Source organism: Lepisosteus oculatus, chromosome 23 (assembly GCF_040954835.1).
Source record: "Lepisosteus oculatus isolate fLepOcu1 chromosome 23, fLepOcu1.hap2, whole genome shotgun sequence".
Classification (NCBI taxonomy): domain Eukaryota; kingdom Metazoa; phylum Chordata; class Actinopteri; order Semionotiformes; family Lepisosteidae; genus Lepisosteus; species Lepisosteus oculatus.
Window position 1 is genome coordinate 2,547,236 of NC_090718.1, and position 16,570 is coordinate 2,563,805.

Consider the following 16,570-nt stretch of genomic DNA (forward strand, 5'->3'; position numbering starts at 1 on the left):
TCTCCCCCACCCACTCATCTCCTCCTCTCCGCGTGTTGTCTCGTTAGCTGTGACTCCGGAAGAAGGCTAATCGTTTTCATTAGCAGCGCAGGCAGCTGGTGTCGCTGCCAATCACGGGGGTTGAAGAGAACGCCCAAGGAAGGAGGGAGAGGAGGAGGGAGGAACAGAGATGAGGTGTTAAGCAGAGATTGGTGGGGACTTCCCACTACCTGTGAAGCGCTTTGAGTGGAGTGTCCAGAAAAAGCGCTATAGAAGTGTAAGCAATTATTAGAATTATTAAGCGCAGGGGTGTGAAGAGAGAAGGGGAGAGGGCTGTTTAGGCATGAGCAGCATTATCACCTTGGAACCTGATTTCAGCAATGGCTGCAAGCCAAGCAAGGAAGGGGAGGCCTTTAAGCAAGATCAGAAGCTGCAGGTTGCTGCCACCAGTGGTGTCAGTGGACCTGTAGGTGGCGCTCTTTGCTCTTTGCAGTGTGCTGTGGGAGGTACCACCTTTGCGATGAGACTCTACCCCAGTGGCTCCCAGTCCTGGTCCGGTGGACCCTGCCGGTTTTCATCACAGCCCCGCCCTTCATCAGATCCCCGAAGGCCTCACTGGATCGAAGAAGGTGCTTCAGCAGAACAGTTTCATTTTGTTTCTAATCACAAGTTTGGGATTTCTTTCTACTCGCACACCGCCACGGTTAAAGCGCCCCAGCGTCTCGGAGAGCTGGGGACGTGGGGCAGATCAAGCAGATTACTGCGAAGTGAAGGAAAGGATTGATTGTGGGACCGAGGGCTCAGCTGGAACACAAACCAGCAGGTGCCAGGCTCACTGGGACCAGGACTGCAAATTACTGCTTTAAATCAAGGCCTTGACTCATTTATTGTTGAGCATTTCTTGTCACTAACGAGCCAAAGGCACTGTAAGAGCAAGGCTGTTACTCTTACAGTGCCAAAAATTGCACCCCGGGCTTGAACCTCCCTAAAGTTCCTCCCTAAGCAGTGTGTACGCTGATCTGCTGTGTAGTGGGGGCTGCATCCCCTCCTCATGTCCATGAACCAAGCGCTTGTGATGTCTTTGGGATGCACAGCACTGCACAAAATGCGAGGGGACCACCGCCGTCGTCACCCCTCAGAGAGTCAGTCTTTATTTGACAACGCCGAAAACCGCCCTTTAAAACTGAAACATTACAATTAAAAAAAAAACAACCCAATCACAACAACACACACAAGCGTTCCACCGACCATCACACTAACCCCCGCTGTTCAACACAGCCCTCGACCCCGGCCTCAGTGCGCGTCTGTCTGTGATGCAGGGATCAGGGAGGCCAGGCGGCCGGTCAGTGCCAGCGACCCCTTTCTGACCGTGTGCGTCTCCCACCTCCCCTCGTGCTGTCCTGCCACTGACCTGCTGCCCGTCCCTGGGGGCCCGCCGCACCAACAAGGACGAAAGAGAACACGGCGAAGCGCAGACCGGGGTTTATTGAGCGGAATCACTGAAAAACAACTCGGGAGGCGGAAAAAAACTCAAACACAGCTGAATAGCTCCATCCTTCCGGGTGGATCCTCTTCCTGCCTCTCAAGTCCGCCAAAGCGTACAGCGCGCGCGCTGCGGTCGCGAGCCAATTTAAACCTCTAGCACGGACGGCTTAAAAAAACAAAAAAATCGAGCCCGCGCTGGATGAATTCGAAACCAAGGTAAAATCTAGAACGCGGTGCAAACTGGACTAAAATACAAATCCTTCAGTCGGGGTTAGTGGGCGATCCATGCGAGTGCAATCGGCTCTGTGTATGTGCTCCTGTCATGTCGTGCGTCTTCAGTTTGATTTGGACCAAATCTTCCCACTGCCACGGAGTCTAAAATAGAGGAATGGGGGAGGGGGCAGGATTAATGGATAACCTAATACACATCCAAAAGATGTATTTAACTCAAGATACATTTAGAATTTGTTTTTTGCAGGTCCTAGTATGACAATATATTGTATGTCCACAACACATGATATTCACACCCTTCACCCCTAGTTAATGAACACTCTTACCCTTTGACCTTTGAACTCTTTTTGCCCGGTTGCCGTGGCTCCTGGGAGGAGGCGGGGTCTCGTGGCTCGCCAGCTGGCTGGTCAGGGTCCTGATTGGTCGCTGCTCCGGCAGGGGCCGGACCAGAGGATGAGGAGGAGGAGCTCGCCTTCAGGGTCTTCTGCAGGTTGGAGACCTGAGAGCCAGCGAGAGAAACAGAAGAGTTGTTTTCTCACTCTCTCTCTCTCTCTCTCTCTCTCTCTCAGCCCACCTAGGCAACCTGGCACATCACTCGAGAGTGAAGGTATTTACAGTACAGTGAATACATCAGAGCATTACTGGGACTGTTTTTTTAAGGCAGCCCACGATCTGTATGAAAATGCTAGTCTCCATCCATCCCTTGGACTGCTTCTTCCAATACAGGGTCGCAGGGGAACCGGAGCCTATCCCAGCAAGCAAGGGGCGCAGGGCAGGGTACGCCAGTCCATTGCTGGCGTGTAGGAAAACTGGCCCTGGAGAGAGTGTGTGTCTATTTACCTACCAGTACATCTTTGGACTGTGGGTGGAAACCCATGTGAACCTGGGGAGAACATGCAAGCTCCACACAGACAGCACCCCAGGAATTGAACTCAGAGCCCCAGCGCTGCGAGGCAGCAATCCTGATCACTGTTCCACCATAGTCTCTATCTTTGCCACGTGAATTCTTTCTTGTGCTTTCTCACACATCCAGGAGAACACACTTGCATCTGCCCCCCAGTTTATGAAGGCTGTCTAGTTCCAGGCAGTTCTGATCGGCTGTGCAGTGGACAGACCGGAAACAGAACGATCTTCAGAAAGTTGCTGCGAGTTCACCTTCAAACTGCAGGCAGAATACTTCCGTCGTTCCATCGGGACACAGTTCAATCAAGCAAGATCAGATCAATCAATGCACTTCGCCCTGAGCTGTGATCTGATCAGACCGATCAGACAGTCTCAGCTGGCTGGACACCTTTTCAGACTGGACCTTTCTGAAATGGACCAGCCCACAGTGTTTGTATCCTCTGTTACAACTCTCACCATCAGCCCTGCATGTCACAATACAAGGAGTGTAGAGGTGTATGTACAGAGGCAATACTGACCTCGGTCTCCACTTGAACTTTGACCTTCAGCTGGTTCTCTCTGTACTGGTTGGCCCGGGTCACCTGCTCCTCGATCCCGCACAGCACGGCCTCGCAGCCTGAGCACCTGCACAAGAAGAGCACGAGGTCTTCAGAAATGACAGCGAGTGACATTCGCTCTGACGTCCCTTGACACGCCTTTGTGAAATTGACTGCATTGTGATTCGAGTTGAACTCCGGGCTCCAGTTTTGTGAGGCAGCAATACTAACCCATTTCTGGACCAGACTATCTGAGTGTAGTTCTGGGAGTACCACAACACATTATACAGATCTGATGAGAAATACATATAAAGGTAATGACGCCGGACCACAGCTGTCTTTCTGAGCAATCCACGTTCTTCCTGTTTACAGTATGGCTTTTCCTGGTGCATCAAGAACAGGACACATGCCGACAGCACCTCACTCAAACCACAACACAAGGGCTGAACACTCTGAGCACTCTGTATGACAGAGCTGGGCATGCAGAAGACAAGGTGCACACAAGATTTCACCTAAAACAATCCTTCACACTCCCCCGGAATTGGACATTTCAGAATGCTCTTTCAACAGTGCAGAGGGAGGGCGGGTCAAAAGAATCGCTTCAGGTCCGAGATCAGTTCTGTGAAACAGCAGCAAAACGGATGCCAACCCAGCACTGTAGCTGAATCTCAGCTCTATCTCTCAAAACATCCTTAAGACACCCCCCTGAGCCTTAAATCACTCACACGATCTGTTCTGTGATGGACTGGTGACTTAGATATGATGTACATCGTTACTGTTTGCCAAGGCAATACTAACAGATGATATTAAATAACAGGAATTGTAAGTCTTCTCCAACTAAAGCCTACATTCTCTGAATTTTTACGAGCCCCTCTGCTAGGGCAGATATATTTTTTTTTTATTGATCTGTAAGCAAATTAAGTGCTTTATGCTGTAGGTTGTGGGTTGAGAAGACATACGTTGGTGAAAATGATGAGAGGAATCGTGTCTTTTGGTCATTTTAAAAAATAATCTTTGAACAACACAGGGAGCAGGTCCTGCAGGAAATCAGTTCTGTCAATCGGACGCCAACCCACCGCTGCTGCTGAAAATGAACTGTGACTTAAAAGTGACAGAACCGCACAACACTGACTTCTAAAGGGAAAAGTAAAGCAAATTAAAGGAACGTCAGGTTTTCCCCAATTCTCAAAAACTAGATAACGTTCCAGTGGAAAGGCAAATTCAATGTTGATTTTTTTCTGAAGCAAACAGATTTTTAGGATCTCGGGTCTACTGAATCAGCTACCCCCCCCCTCCACCATCTTCCTCTTGCACGATTCCTTCGGGGCTCCCTGCCAGCGCCCCACGTCATCCATGGTGCTGCTTACCATTCCTGCAGGGTGTTGGCAATGTTGGGCAGCTCGTGGCGGCCCAGGTCCCTCCCCACGCTGCAGTCCACCTCCACCTGCTGGTTGCGCTGGTCCAGCTTGCCCTGGATGATGTCGCTGTACACGGCCTCGATGAGCAGGTCCTCCAGCTCCCTCACATTCTTCAGCTCCAGCTGCTGCAGGAGGAGGGAGTAGGGGAGGCACTGGAAGAGGGAAGGAGCAGAGGAACATGGTCAATACAGCACAGACTGCGAGTTCACCACCAGTACTACACTCACAGTGCACGGACCGAGAGTTCACCATCAGCACTACATTCACTGTGCACAGACCGAGAGTTCACCATCAGCACTACATTCACTGTGCACAGACCGAGAGTTCACCATCAGCACTACATTCACTATGCAGGGAGAGGGAGGTTAATACACCATAATTGGCTAAATGCCATAGTAAAGTACTACTGCAGCAAGAGAGAACACAGTCAATGCAGTACAATCACTGCTTACTTACTGATCAGACACGACAGGGCAAGAGCACTGCATTTCACAGTGCTCTGGGTTTCACAGTGCAGTTACCTTGAGATTGGAGGCTAGGCTGATGATGGAGAGGTGCCGGAGTTTGTTCTTCTGGGCAGGAGTTAGCTCAGGAAGCGAGGCTGCGTTCTCTGATAAAGGAGGAGAGGGTGTTTAACACAGACTGGCGCAAACACCCCGCCCCAACACACCCACCAAGTGTACTGCCGACTCTGAGCTGTCAGTGTAACGAGGCGCTAAGATACAGGGACACAGGCGGCGGGGCTGACCTTTATAGTCGCAGTACGTCCCGTAGGCGAAGAGGTTGAGCAGCTGGTAGACTGGGGCATGAGGTCCCGACTCCAGCTGAGAAGACGAGACAGCTTAAATACACACACCTAGACTGAGGGTCAGTGAGTGAACGTCCTAGGCGGGCAGCTTGGCAGTCATTTGATCAAATTCATCGAGCTCTACTGGCATGACTGATGTCTTACATTGCTGTCCAAGTGTGCACCATCCACATAACATCTACAAGCCATTTACTATCCAAACACATCAGAGGATGTTTACATACAACACATACAATGCCAGTCAGTCAGACAGACAGCCAGTCGTACAGTCAAACAGCCAGACAGCCAGTCAGTCGTACAGTAAGACAGCCAGACAGCCAGTCAGTCAACAGCCAGACAGTCAGTCCCTCTCCATCTGTCTGCCTGGCTGTACAGGTCTAGGGCTCTGTCAGTACCTCTCTGACATTGGGCAGCTCCAGGATGTCGGAGAAGACGTAGAGCCCGGGCGTCTCCAGGAGGGAGGAGAGCGCCTCCGCCAGCGCGGCGCCCGAGAGGGTCAGGAGCTGATCCACCGACACCTGTCGCACCTCCGACATCTGACCGGGAGCAGGAGAGCAGTAAAGACTCGGTGACTGACAGCACGAACACGGAGCCGAGGGATAGAGGATGAAAGATGAGGGGGAAAAAGGTGGGTTACAATAATAACTCCTTACACTTCTATAGCTCTGTTCTGGACACTCCACTCAAAGCTCTTTACAGGTCATGGGGATCCCCTCCACCACCCCCAGTGTGCAGCCCCACCTGGATGATGCTCCAGTCCTCTCCCCACACACCAGCTCTCAGTGGGGAGGAGAGCAGAGTGATGAAGCCAGTTCAGAGATGGGGATTACTAGGAGGCCATGATGGGTAAAAGCCAGGGGGAAATTTGGCCAGGACACCGGGGTTACACCCCTACTCTTTTTGAGAAACACCCTGGGATTTTCAATGATCACAGAGAGTCAGGACCTCGGTTTTGTGTCTCATCTGAAGGACGGCGCCTTTTTACACTATATTTTACGCTATACTGGGGCATTAGAACCCACACCGACTGCAAGGTGAGCGCCCTCTACTGGTCCCACTAACACCTCTTCCAGCAGCAGCCTTAGCTTTCCCAGGAGTCTCCCATCCAGGCTCACACCTGCTGAGCTCCAGTGAGCTGCCAGCGGTGAGTTGCTGGTTAATGTATCTGCAGGCTGTGAGAAACGAGAAAGGCTACCACCAATGGGCTGATGTACTGGAATGTAGGATGATGCACTGGAGCTACAGTGCACACCCTATAAAGCTTTTCACCTATGTATGCACTGTAGAAACAGCGAGCTCAAGGGAGGTTACTTAAACACACTGACTAGACACAAAAAAACACTCGAGCGAGAGAGATAGGAAATTAATACAATCATAAAGAGGATGCACAGTGCGTTCACAGTGTAATGAGAAGGACCATCGTTGTTCTGGACCGAAATACATCCCATAAAATGCACACACACATATATAGCCATTTGATTTTAAAACGTTCAATAATAAACCGATTAAAAAGCGGAGCCAAATACTGCCATCTCATCATCAGTTACTTTTCGTAAGCAGTGCTACCCAACTAAACCGTCTTCGTTTCGCTTTCTTGCAAACCGGCGCAAGAATCAACCTGAGCCCGAGGCTTCCGGGACCTCGTTAGGCCTCAACTGCTTTTCTAACGCACGCACACCCAGAAAAGGTGGCAATGTGTTTCTGAGAGGAGATACGAGAGTGCGCTTTGCTAATTCTTTCATTATGGCTGCTGTTTCACTCAATTACCTTGAAATCGCGTCACTTTTCAACCCGGAATCCAGATCTCGGCAGCCGCACGCACGCAGTAGCCTTTTCTGTAACAACAACTCGCCGGCGCCTTCCATTGGAGGAGGCGAGAGGGAGGCGGGCCATTGTGTCTGGTTCGAGAATGGGATTGGTTTTGATCCTTTGGGGGGGCGGAGAGACAGCCCATCCCTCTCTCCTGATTGGACAACAGCCCGTTTCTGTTTCGGCGAGAGAGTCGCCGGGAGGCGTATCTGACATTCACCCCAAAATGCTTCCTCACATCCTAAAGTTCCGCGACGTCCTCTGTCTCTGCTTCCAGAACGCTTTTTAAAAAAATATTTTGATAAAATGCAGACTCGTAACAAGCTTATGATGAATTTATTAGTACTCTAAAAACGATGCCTCCGGCTGTTCTTTCAGTGACACCAGACGTGACGATGCATTCACACGTGGAGTGATGCTGTCTGACCAGGGCTCCACTGACACCCCAGGAAAAAAAGTGGTAAGATTTGCCCAGGTCTCCAGCCGCCGCCTCGGTTTTGGACTGTAACTGGAAGGTTGCGGGTTGAAATCCCACTCTGTACGCGGGCTGCTCTAGTGTAAATGTGTAGAATGAATGGAAATGAAGGGGGTGTCTCTCTCTCTCTCTGTACCACCATAGTGGATCACCGGGCTCTATGACATTCATAAAATAGTGACTTAGCCGTTCAAATTTCAGTGCACACACGTCCCAGACACTGATGCTCTTTTTTAAGAAGAGCGCAGCTAGAGACGGGGACGAGAACGCGAAAAACAAACCGAGTTTAAGGCTTTAGTAGAATAGTTATTGCAGGCAGATTATGGTGCTACTTTTTCATAATTTCTAGAACTGACAAAAAAAACGTAGTAGCCCCCGTGAACCGCTTAGGTGCTCATACCACTCAGTTAATTTAATTTACGGTCTGTTCATTCAGCTAGCACCACGGAGAAACGTGCCGGTTAGACTAAATGTCGATTCCTTCTCCCCTACTGCACCCTTCTGGTAATACGGGGGACATGGGCATCTCCCAAGCCTAACAGCAGGAGTCTGGGCTCCAGTCTGGCTTTCGGTGATTAAATTGCACCCGTATTGTAAAATAAATAAATCTATGCCACATGATCGCTGTGGTCACTGCCGATCCGGGTTCGAATCCTTGGCTCTCCACAGCGTAGACAATGTTGTATAAAAGCCCCAAAACAACAAATGAGAAGAGAAACTACTTTGGCAGCAGGCTTATCGCCCTACAGCTCCTAGCTGGCAGCCCTACTGGAGCTCAGCAGGTGTGAGCCTGGCCAGTACCTGGAGGGGAGACTCCTGGGAGAGCCGAGGCTGCTGCTGGAAGAGGTGTTAATGGGGCCACTAGGGGGCGCTCACCCTGTGGTCTGTGGGGGTCCTGATGCCCCAGTAGAGTGACAGGGACACTATACTGTAAAAAGGTACCATCCTTTGGATGAGATCCTGACTCTCTGGGGGTCAGGAAAGATCCTAGGCGTTTCTTGAAAAGAGTAGGGGTGTAACCCCAGTGTCCTGGCCAAATTTCCCCCTGGCCTTTACCAGTCATGGCCTCCTTATAATCCCCCCCCTCTGAACTGGCTCTCCTCCCCACTGAGAGCTGGTGTGTGGGGAGAGGACTGGAGCATCATCCAGGTGGGGCTGCACACTATGTAGGGGGGGAGGGGATCCCCATGACCTGTGAAGAGCTTTGAGAGGAGTCTCCAGAAACATGTTGTGTAAGAAAGTATTATAATTGTAACCTATGTGACATTGTGGTGCCTTGTAGAAAATAATGAGTTCCAGGCTCCTGTTGCAACCATCCTGACTAGAGCTGGATTTGTGCAGTATGGAGATTTGTGCAGCTCAGCAGCAAGTGGTAGCAGATTGGACCCTTCAGAATATACACTACCCCCCCAAGAGAACAGGAATCAACACCGGGTTCCGATCAAACCGTTTGTTTAATAATCCCTTTTCCAGCCAACGGCTCCCCCAGGCCGTGAGCCAGGCTGGCTGCGAGGAACACAGAACGCAAGAGCTTGAAGTTCAGGGTGACAGTGCTTGGCAGACAAGGAACATTACAACACTTGGATTACAGATGGGTACCAATTCCTGACTAAATTACGGGCTTTCAAGACTTTATGCACATCACACTGCACCAGCACTACACACATCATCCAAGACGATCACAAAAGCATACACTTGTGGTTGTCAAGAACCCACGTCGAGTATACTGTCCCCAAGTGCTTGATGACGTATGCAGTGTCTGTGCAGCATGCCCATCTATGCAGTGCTATAGGGCTGAACACATGGAGGAAGTGACATCACAGGGGTGGGGCTTGTAAGTGCAAAAGGGGGGCGGGGTCCACCATCCCCGGCTGTGACCTCATCACTGCCTCCCCTCACTGGCGCGCGTTGATGATCTCGACGAACTCGGGCTTCAGGGAGGCGCCGCCGACCAGGAAGCCGTCGACGTCGGCCTGCGAGGCCAGCTCCTTGCAGGTCCCCCCGGTAACGGAGCCTGGCGCGAAAGGGAGTCCATTGAGAGGAGGAAACAGCACTTTGGGAAACACCGAACGAACACAACCTAGAGCACCAAGAACTTTAGAAAGCCTGCTAGAAATCTCACACAATCCAGTGGAAACATGCAAACTCCACACAGACAGCACCCCAGGAACTGAACCCAGGGCCCCAGCACTGCGAGACGGCAATTATCACTGTGCAAACCCTTACATACATTAACCTGGAGCTAACCGACATATCCTTAGTAGAAGATGGAGATATTTACATCTACAGTCCTTTACAGATGACTTAATCAAATCCACCCCCCATGATAAAGCTAAGCCCACAAATCCCTCGTTTTAGAGCCAATTCCGCTGTAAATCCATTTTGCAGGGCTGCATTTACACCATTAAACCACACACGACCGGTTGCTGGAAAACCAACGGGGGAGGGGAAAATCGAACAAGCTTGGGGTGAAGGACTAATGTACGTCCACACTGGAGGAGACGTGCAGGACGAGGAGTCTCACCTCCGTAAATGATCCGGCAGGAGCTGGCTACCGCCTCCGAGACGTTGGTCTTCAGCCACTGCCTGAGCTTATCGTGAACTTCCTGGGCCTATGCCGGGGGGGAGGGGGGAGAACGAATGGAAGAATAGTTAGAAAACAAGAAGGGTCAAATGCCTCCCCCAGTCTGCTTTCCCAGAAGCCGGGGTGGGGACTTCAGTAACATGGGCAGGGTTGCTCGTTGCCTACCCCCACCACCCTTTGTGTAAAGGGCCTCCTAAGTAGAGGGCTTAAGGAAGTTGCTAGCTCAGCCGGGAGCAGGGAGAAGCTGTTAAAACTGGTCTGAATACGTCAATGGCCTCATTCAGGTTGATAAAAGCCCAGCCGGACAGAAAACCTGGAAACAGGCTGGCTCTCCGACACTGGGAGGCCCTGCATTAACCAGACAATGGGGTAGATCAGGCATCTTCAACTGCTCCCAAGGATGCGAGCTGGAGACCAGCCTGTGCACGCGGTGTTGAGTTCAGTCTACGCTAGCCCCTTTGAATACAGAACTTCCTCTGCTAGGAAGAGCCCAAAACATCACTGCACACGGGCCTGAGGGTTCATCCCAAAACCACAGAAAACCCAGCCAAGCAGTTGCCTTGCAGGATTCGTGTTGCTCTGCAACCCCTGAAGAGGGGAACCCCCCCCCGAACTGCAGCTGCGCTTGGGTGACACAGCGGCCATTCTGCACAGCAGATCAAGAGCAGGAGAGAGAATTGCCTCATGCTGAATTGAGGAGGAGCCCTCGTGAGGCCAAGTATAGGATTTAACAGCTCTGGTCTTACAGCTATAAAAGCCGCTGTCCATTCGATAGAAATACATGAGCCTTACAACGTTAAACGCTTACGGAGGGTCGAGCAGTCGACATCAGCAATGTTACCTGTTGGGGGGTTGCGGTTTTCCCAGTTCCAATGGCCCAGACAGGCTCATAGGCCAGGACCACCTTACTCCAGTCCTTCACGTTGTCTGCAAAGACACACAGCTTAGTAGAAGCCCTCGGGCAAGGACTACAGTTCCCATCAGCCACTGGGGGGGTGTAGTTCCACATCCCCCATGCACTAGCGTCAAGCCGACATCAACCGATTTTGTGAGATCGCCCCGAGTTTATTAGAGGATGCAGATGATTCTAGTAAGGATAAAAACACCCAACAGGTTTACTTCCATCGCTAATCCTCCATCATCATAAATCAGGTGGAGTTTATTTTTCACGGCATTTCAAAAAATGCTTTGCCTTTCAGGACATGCAAGTTCACCACATTTATATATTTATGTACTCCTTTGCCCCTTTTACATGGTTTATAAAGCACTTTCTTACTTCCGATGTGGTCTTTAACGTTTACACTAAGTCACTAAAGCTAGAATTTGCCCAAATCTCGAGTCTTGGGCATTAGTTGGGTGGTCATGCTTCGGGAAGAGCAAAATTATCCCTAAAACAATCCAGATCCAACAAACTCAGCACCAGCCTCAATCCCCACAGTCTTTCCAAAAACTGTAAGCCATAATGTGACTGTGCAGATCCATTATTCAGGCTAGATCCCAGACGTCCGAAATTCTTATTGATCTGATCTTCCCAAGTCGGCACTTTACAAGCTAGGCTGAGAAGCAATTGATCACAAGATTCCCCAGTTTATAGGTGGAAAGTCAAAGTCTTCCAGTCAGGCAGCCATCACCTGCTACACCCCTTCCTGATCTCATCTCAAGAGGTTTGTACAACCTAATGTAACCCAGGCACCTCAGGGCTGTCCACTCCCGTTCCTGGAGGGCCAGTACATCTGCAAATATTTCGTTTCTCTTTAAAGAGCTGGGAGCAGCTGCTAAATGCTCACTTGGTCCCATGAAGTCAATACGGTCCCAAGCGAGCTGGGCAAGAGCCAAGCTGGACTGAAAACCTGCACTGGCCCTGCAGGATCAGGAGTGCCCTCTCCCGCTGTCCTTACTTGTGGGTTCCGATACATAAACCAACATCCTCTTCAGTCCTGCCCATCATGGTCCATGAGCCATGTTTTAAGTTACTCCTATACAGTGACACAAGCAAGCTGCATTTCTCCCACTGCGCCAGCAATGAGGTTAAGAGCAGTCTTTCTGGTCTGGGAGAACTATCTTTTAGTGGCGTTGTTACTGGCATTGTGCTTGCCCATTAGTGTTTGGTTTGAACCCAAGATATCATCATTTATTAATGGTAACCAAGAATTTGCAGCATCATCAACATTGATCTTATTTGTCATTGATTTACAGGGATGACCGATTTGGTCTTGAACAATCCAATACTGGCCAAGACCTTTGTCTGCCTTCACTACAGCAGTAGCGCCATCAAGGTAAGACATCTGCACCAGTGACACCTTGTCCATCAAGGCAGTAGCATTACCTGCAATGACCTTGGTCTGGGCGAAGACGACTTTATCAGTTATCCCCGCCTCTCGCTCGTCCAGCTTCTCCCCGATGCAGGCAATCACGCCAAGCCCCTCCTCCAGCGCATGGGCCACTTTCTGGCCAATCAGCTGCCGGGACGACCCAGTCAGAAGGAGGGACACGGTGCCGGCGCAGCCAGTCACGATGAGGGAGAGACAGAAGACATCCAATTAGAACGCAGCAGCGTCCTAACATGAACATAGCAGCTGAAGGCATGCACCTTTTCCCTCTTCTCAAAGAAGAAGGCTGACGAGACAAATCAGAAACCCAACAGCCACCGAAAGCCCATCAGTACGGAGAGCAAAATCTCACGGCCGGTCGGAGTAAGAGTGGGAGGAAAGTCAATAAGGTAAAAGCAAAGGAAATCAGAATCCTAGATGAAGAGCCTCACCTCATCAGACTCGCCAAAAACATGGCGCCTCTCAGAGTGGCCAAGAATCACCCAGGACACCCCACAGTCCTTGATCATGGCGGGACTGAGAGGAGATGAGAGAGAGAGAGAGATTAATCCATGACCCTCAAGCAAGAGACAGAACAAAGATCTCACAAACCCACTACAGACCCTATAACATCACCCACCACCCAACCAATAATGGTACCTGATCTCTCCGGTGAAAGCACCCTTCGCGACTTTGTAGCAGTTCTGGGCAGCGACGGCAATCTTGGCATCGAGCTTCTGGCGGGCGAAGTCCAGGTAGATGGAGGGAGCGCCACACACCACCTCTGCAAGAGAGACTGCAATCAGCACCCCCTCGGAGAGCAGGGAAGAGTCTGGCTTAAGCACCGAGGCGAAAAATCCAGCACCTACATCACCTCAAGCCTACTGGGGCAGCATTAAATATAAAAGGCCTGTTTTAGGATGGAAAGCAACGCATAAGGATTCATTCCTATGCTGGAAAAATAACACATCACCCAGCAAAGATTAATTCCTGCTTTCCATTCCCCAGCCCCAAGGAATTCACCTATACTTGCTCCTTAGCAGCAGACTTGCACCGTTTGAGCAGGGAGCCACATCGGTGTTAAAGTACAGATTCAAAGAAACATTTAAATCAAGGGCTGTTCAAATCTTACAATGCACTCCTAACAGGAGGCATTTCAGTCAACACTCTATGAGAAGATACTGCAGCTCTGAAATAATCATTACAGGGAACCAGACACATTCCACGATGTGGGAAGGGAGTGTCCCACACTGATAGGCTGGAGGAACCGAGTCTCTTTAGTGCAAAGGGAGTGTCCCACACTGACAGGCTGGAGGAACTGGACATCTTTAGTCTTGAACAGAGAGGACTACAGGGGGACCCGAAACAAGTACCCAAAATTATCCAAGGCACTAACAGTCACACAAGTGACTCACAGCTTAGAATAAGAACAAAACTGTGCACGCACTTTTAAAAAACCCTGTTGTGGTGGTGGAGAATCCCCGTCACCTGGAAAGTGCTTTGAGTGGAGTGTCCAGAAAAGTGCTATATAAAGTATAAGGAATTATTTTTGAAAGTGCATATAATGCATTTCCCCCCGACAGGTCTGAATGCACACGCAGCTCTTTCTGAATGAGAATCCAACGCATACTGTACCTACATTAGACACTCGCATCTCTCCAATTCTACAGTGCGTGTACGGTCATCCCCTGACATTCAGGACTGTAACTCTATCCCAGTTCACCGTCTCTATATTTATCTCTCCAGAATTCAGACAGAGCCAGTGGAGATCGCAGCTCCCGGCTCCTTCACAAAGGTCGGAGGTCAGCCCCGAAAGGTCACCAGCTGTGCGGTATAAAAACTCGGGAAAGGTCAGAGTCTGAGGAGAACCAGAGCACACTGTAGGGTCTCGCCAAAACCCGGACTCGGCCTCACTGAACTGCACTGCATCAGCCCGCTCTGCACTCAAATAACGGCAGAGTTTCGCAACCTGTACAAAGTCCATAACTGTTTGTGTCTCGTCAGGGGCTGTCAGCATGGAAACGTCACAGGACTAAGCTGTGGTCAGGATAGACAATGACCAAGAGGGTGACTAATTAACCCTATGTACCTCCATCAGCCTAGATACAGTCGTCTTGTGTCTATATCTCCAGCCAGGCCTATTTGTAACAGGAGGCTGATGGAGAACAAGCAGTCATGAGTGTGTCATTGTGAAACAGGCAACAGCTCAGCCCATCGTGAAGAAGATCTTAGGAGAGGAAGTTAATCTAAAATCTCATCCAGCGTTCTCTTGAAAGAAACCAGAGGTATCGGCTTCCACAGCATGGCTGGGCACCTTTTTCCCCTCTCCCGCCACCCTTTGTGTAAAGCAGCCCCCCCTTCTCAGTTTTAAATGCACTGGCAGTTTGCACTTGTGTCCTCCGCTTCAGGTCTCAATTCTCATTCTGAACACGTGGGTCGACTTGGTCAGAGTCGGAGAATTTGGGATACTTGGATGGGATCTGTATGTGCGAGGAAAGCTCGTTTAGACGGGAGACTTCAGGCCCCGCGGGCTCAAGAGGGAGGGCTCAGTCTTTTACCAACACACCCGAGATCTTAACTGGTGCAATCGTGGATTTTTTAGGTCAGCTCCACCACAATCACTAGACAACTGGGAACTATTTGCTCGGCGGGTGTCTTGATCCGGGCAAACGGAGAACATGCTTCTATAGGTATGGTACTGGGCAAGCGCTTACACAATGACATCTAACATAGGCGGATCACGACATTTTTACCAGTTTCCCCTAGGGGACAAAGCTTGAATAGAATTGACTTGACAGCAAATGCTTTTCGCAACCCTCCAGAGGCAGCGACGTGAACCGGAAAGAAACGCCGGCGTGCCCTCCCTCAGAACAACGGTTTCTATTGAAACGCGTTTATCACGACCGCTGCGCCGTCCTGACGGCCTGTAACCCCAGTACAGCCCCGCACCAACACGCTGGATGTGACTGCACGGATGGGAGGGGATAAAAAGATACCGTTCGCGTCGCAGACTCAGACGCTGGCCTTGCGCGACCGCCGGCTGCTACGTGCGCCGGGGCACACGCTCCAGCTCCGGGCCCTGGCGCTCGCCCCCGCGGGCCGGGAGCGCGCCGCAGGGGTTCCACCGGGACGGACTCACCCACCCCGGCCACACGCCGGGACGGTCCTGGAGCTATGGAACTATAACTCCGGGATTATCACCTTCTTAAAAAAACCCGGCTGGCGGTCAATTAAAAGACACCGCTCCCCTCTCACCGCTCTCTAACTGTCGAAAGCTCCATCGTGCTCAATGCTCAGTGATGCCCGCCTCATTTCAGGTGGGCATCCAAGCACTGCTCGCCTGTACACAACTCTTCGTTAGATCCATTCATTGAAAGTGTCAGGTCTCGGCTGGCGGTCGTAATGGCAATGCGTCTGTCCGGCGATGACTGCTTTAGGGGTTACTTCCAAACGGCATTCATAGCAATCGCAGCTGTGGTTAATAACTGATCGTTACTTAAAACCTAACCCGTCTGGATGGAGGGAAAAGCCACTAATTTCACTGTGGAAACTCACCCTGTCGTTTTGACCTTATTAACCATGATCGATTCTATACACCATGTCCTCTATCTGGGGTAGGAGACGGGTGACGGATTTTCTATAGCCCCAGTAAATGAAATGAATAATGCGACGACAAAATAACGCTTAAATAACCCTATGTAATCACCAAGATTCGCTGCACTTTAAAAATAGTGGCGTTTTTTTCCGCGTTGACTCACCGGTGTCTGGGTTCAGTTTAGCAGTGTTCAGGGTGTTGATAAGATCTCCCAACACTTTTTTGTCCCCGTTCATCTTCCAGTTGCCACCCACGAAAAATTTTCTGGTCGGAGCCATGGTTCTTGGGATAGGATCGGAAAGAGGCCTCGCTGTGGAGCTGGTGGAGAAGCGGGCAGATAATTCACCAAGGTCGGATGAATCAACGAGCAAGTGCCCCTCTCCTGGAAGAGGGCCTTATAAACACGCCTGCCTGAGGACACGCCCTCCGGAGATGCTC

General features: G+C 50.7%; 2 protein-coding genes across 3 annotated transcripts; both read right to left on the reverse strand.

Moving 5' to 3' along the window:
- Positions 1-1,104: 1,104 nt before the first annotated feature.
- cops7a (COP9 constitutive photomorphogenic homolog subunit 7A) lies at positions 1,105-7,237 on the reverse strand. Of its 2 annotated transcripts, none has more exons than XM_015337837.2 (8): positions 7,128-7,237; positions 5,756-5,932; positions 5,301-5,376; positions 5,074-5,162; positions 4,502-4,704; positions 3,117-3,222; positions 2,022-2,194; positions 1,105-1,839 (listed from the first exon to the last, which is right to left on the reverse strand). In XM_015337837.2, the coding sequence occupies exons 2-8, from the start codon at positions 5,894-5,896 to the stop codon at positions 1,800-1,802; spliced, it is 828 nt and encodes a 275-aa protein (XP_015193323.1). In that variant the 5' UTR covers positions 5,897-5,932; positions 7,128-7,237; the 3' UTR covers positions 1,105-1,799. The 2 variants fall into 2 exon arrangements, with proteins under 2 accessions (XP_015193323.1, XP_006642463.1); XM_006642400.3 differs by having other exon boundaries at positions 5,756-5,896; positions 7,128-7,236.
- Positions 7,238-9,408: 2,171 nt separating this feature from the next.
- tpi1b (triosephosphate isomerase 1b) lies at positions 9,409-16,410 on the reverse strand. The gene is made up of 7 exons (XM_006642359.3): positions 16,296-16,410; positions 13,198-13,321; positions 12,990-13,074; positions 12,555-12,687; positions 11,070-11,155; positions 10,169-10,256; positions 9,409-9,658 (listed from the first exon to the last, which is right to left on the reverse strand). Exons 1-7 carry the CDS (start codon positions 16,408-16,410, stop codon positions 9,540-9,542), a joined length of 750 nt encoding a protein of 249 aa, XP_006642422.1. The 3' UTR covers positions 9,409-9,539.
- Between the last annotated feature and the right edge of the window lie 160 nt (positions 16,411-16,570).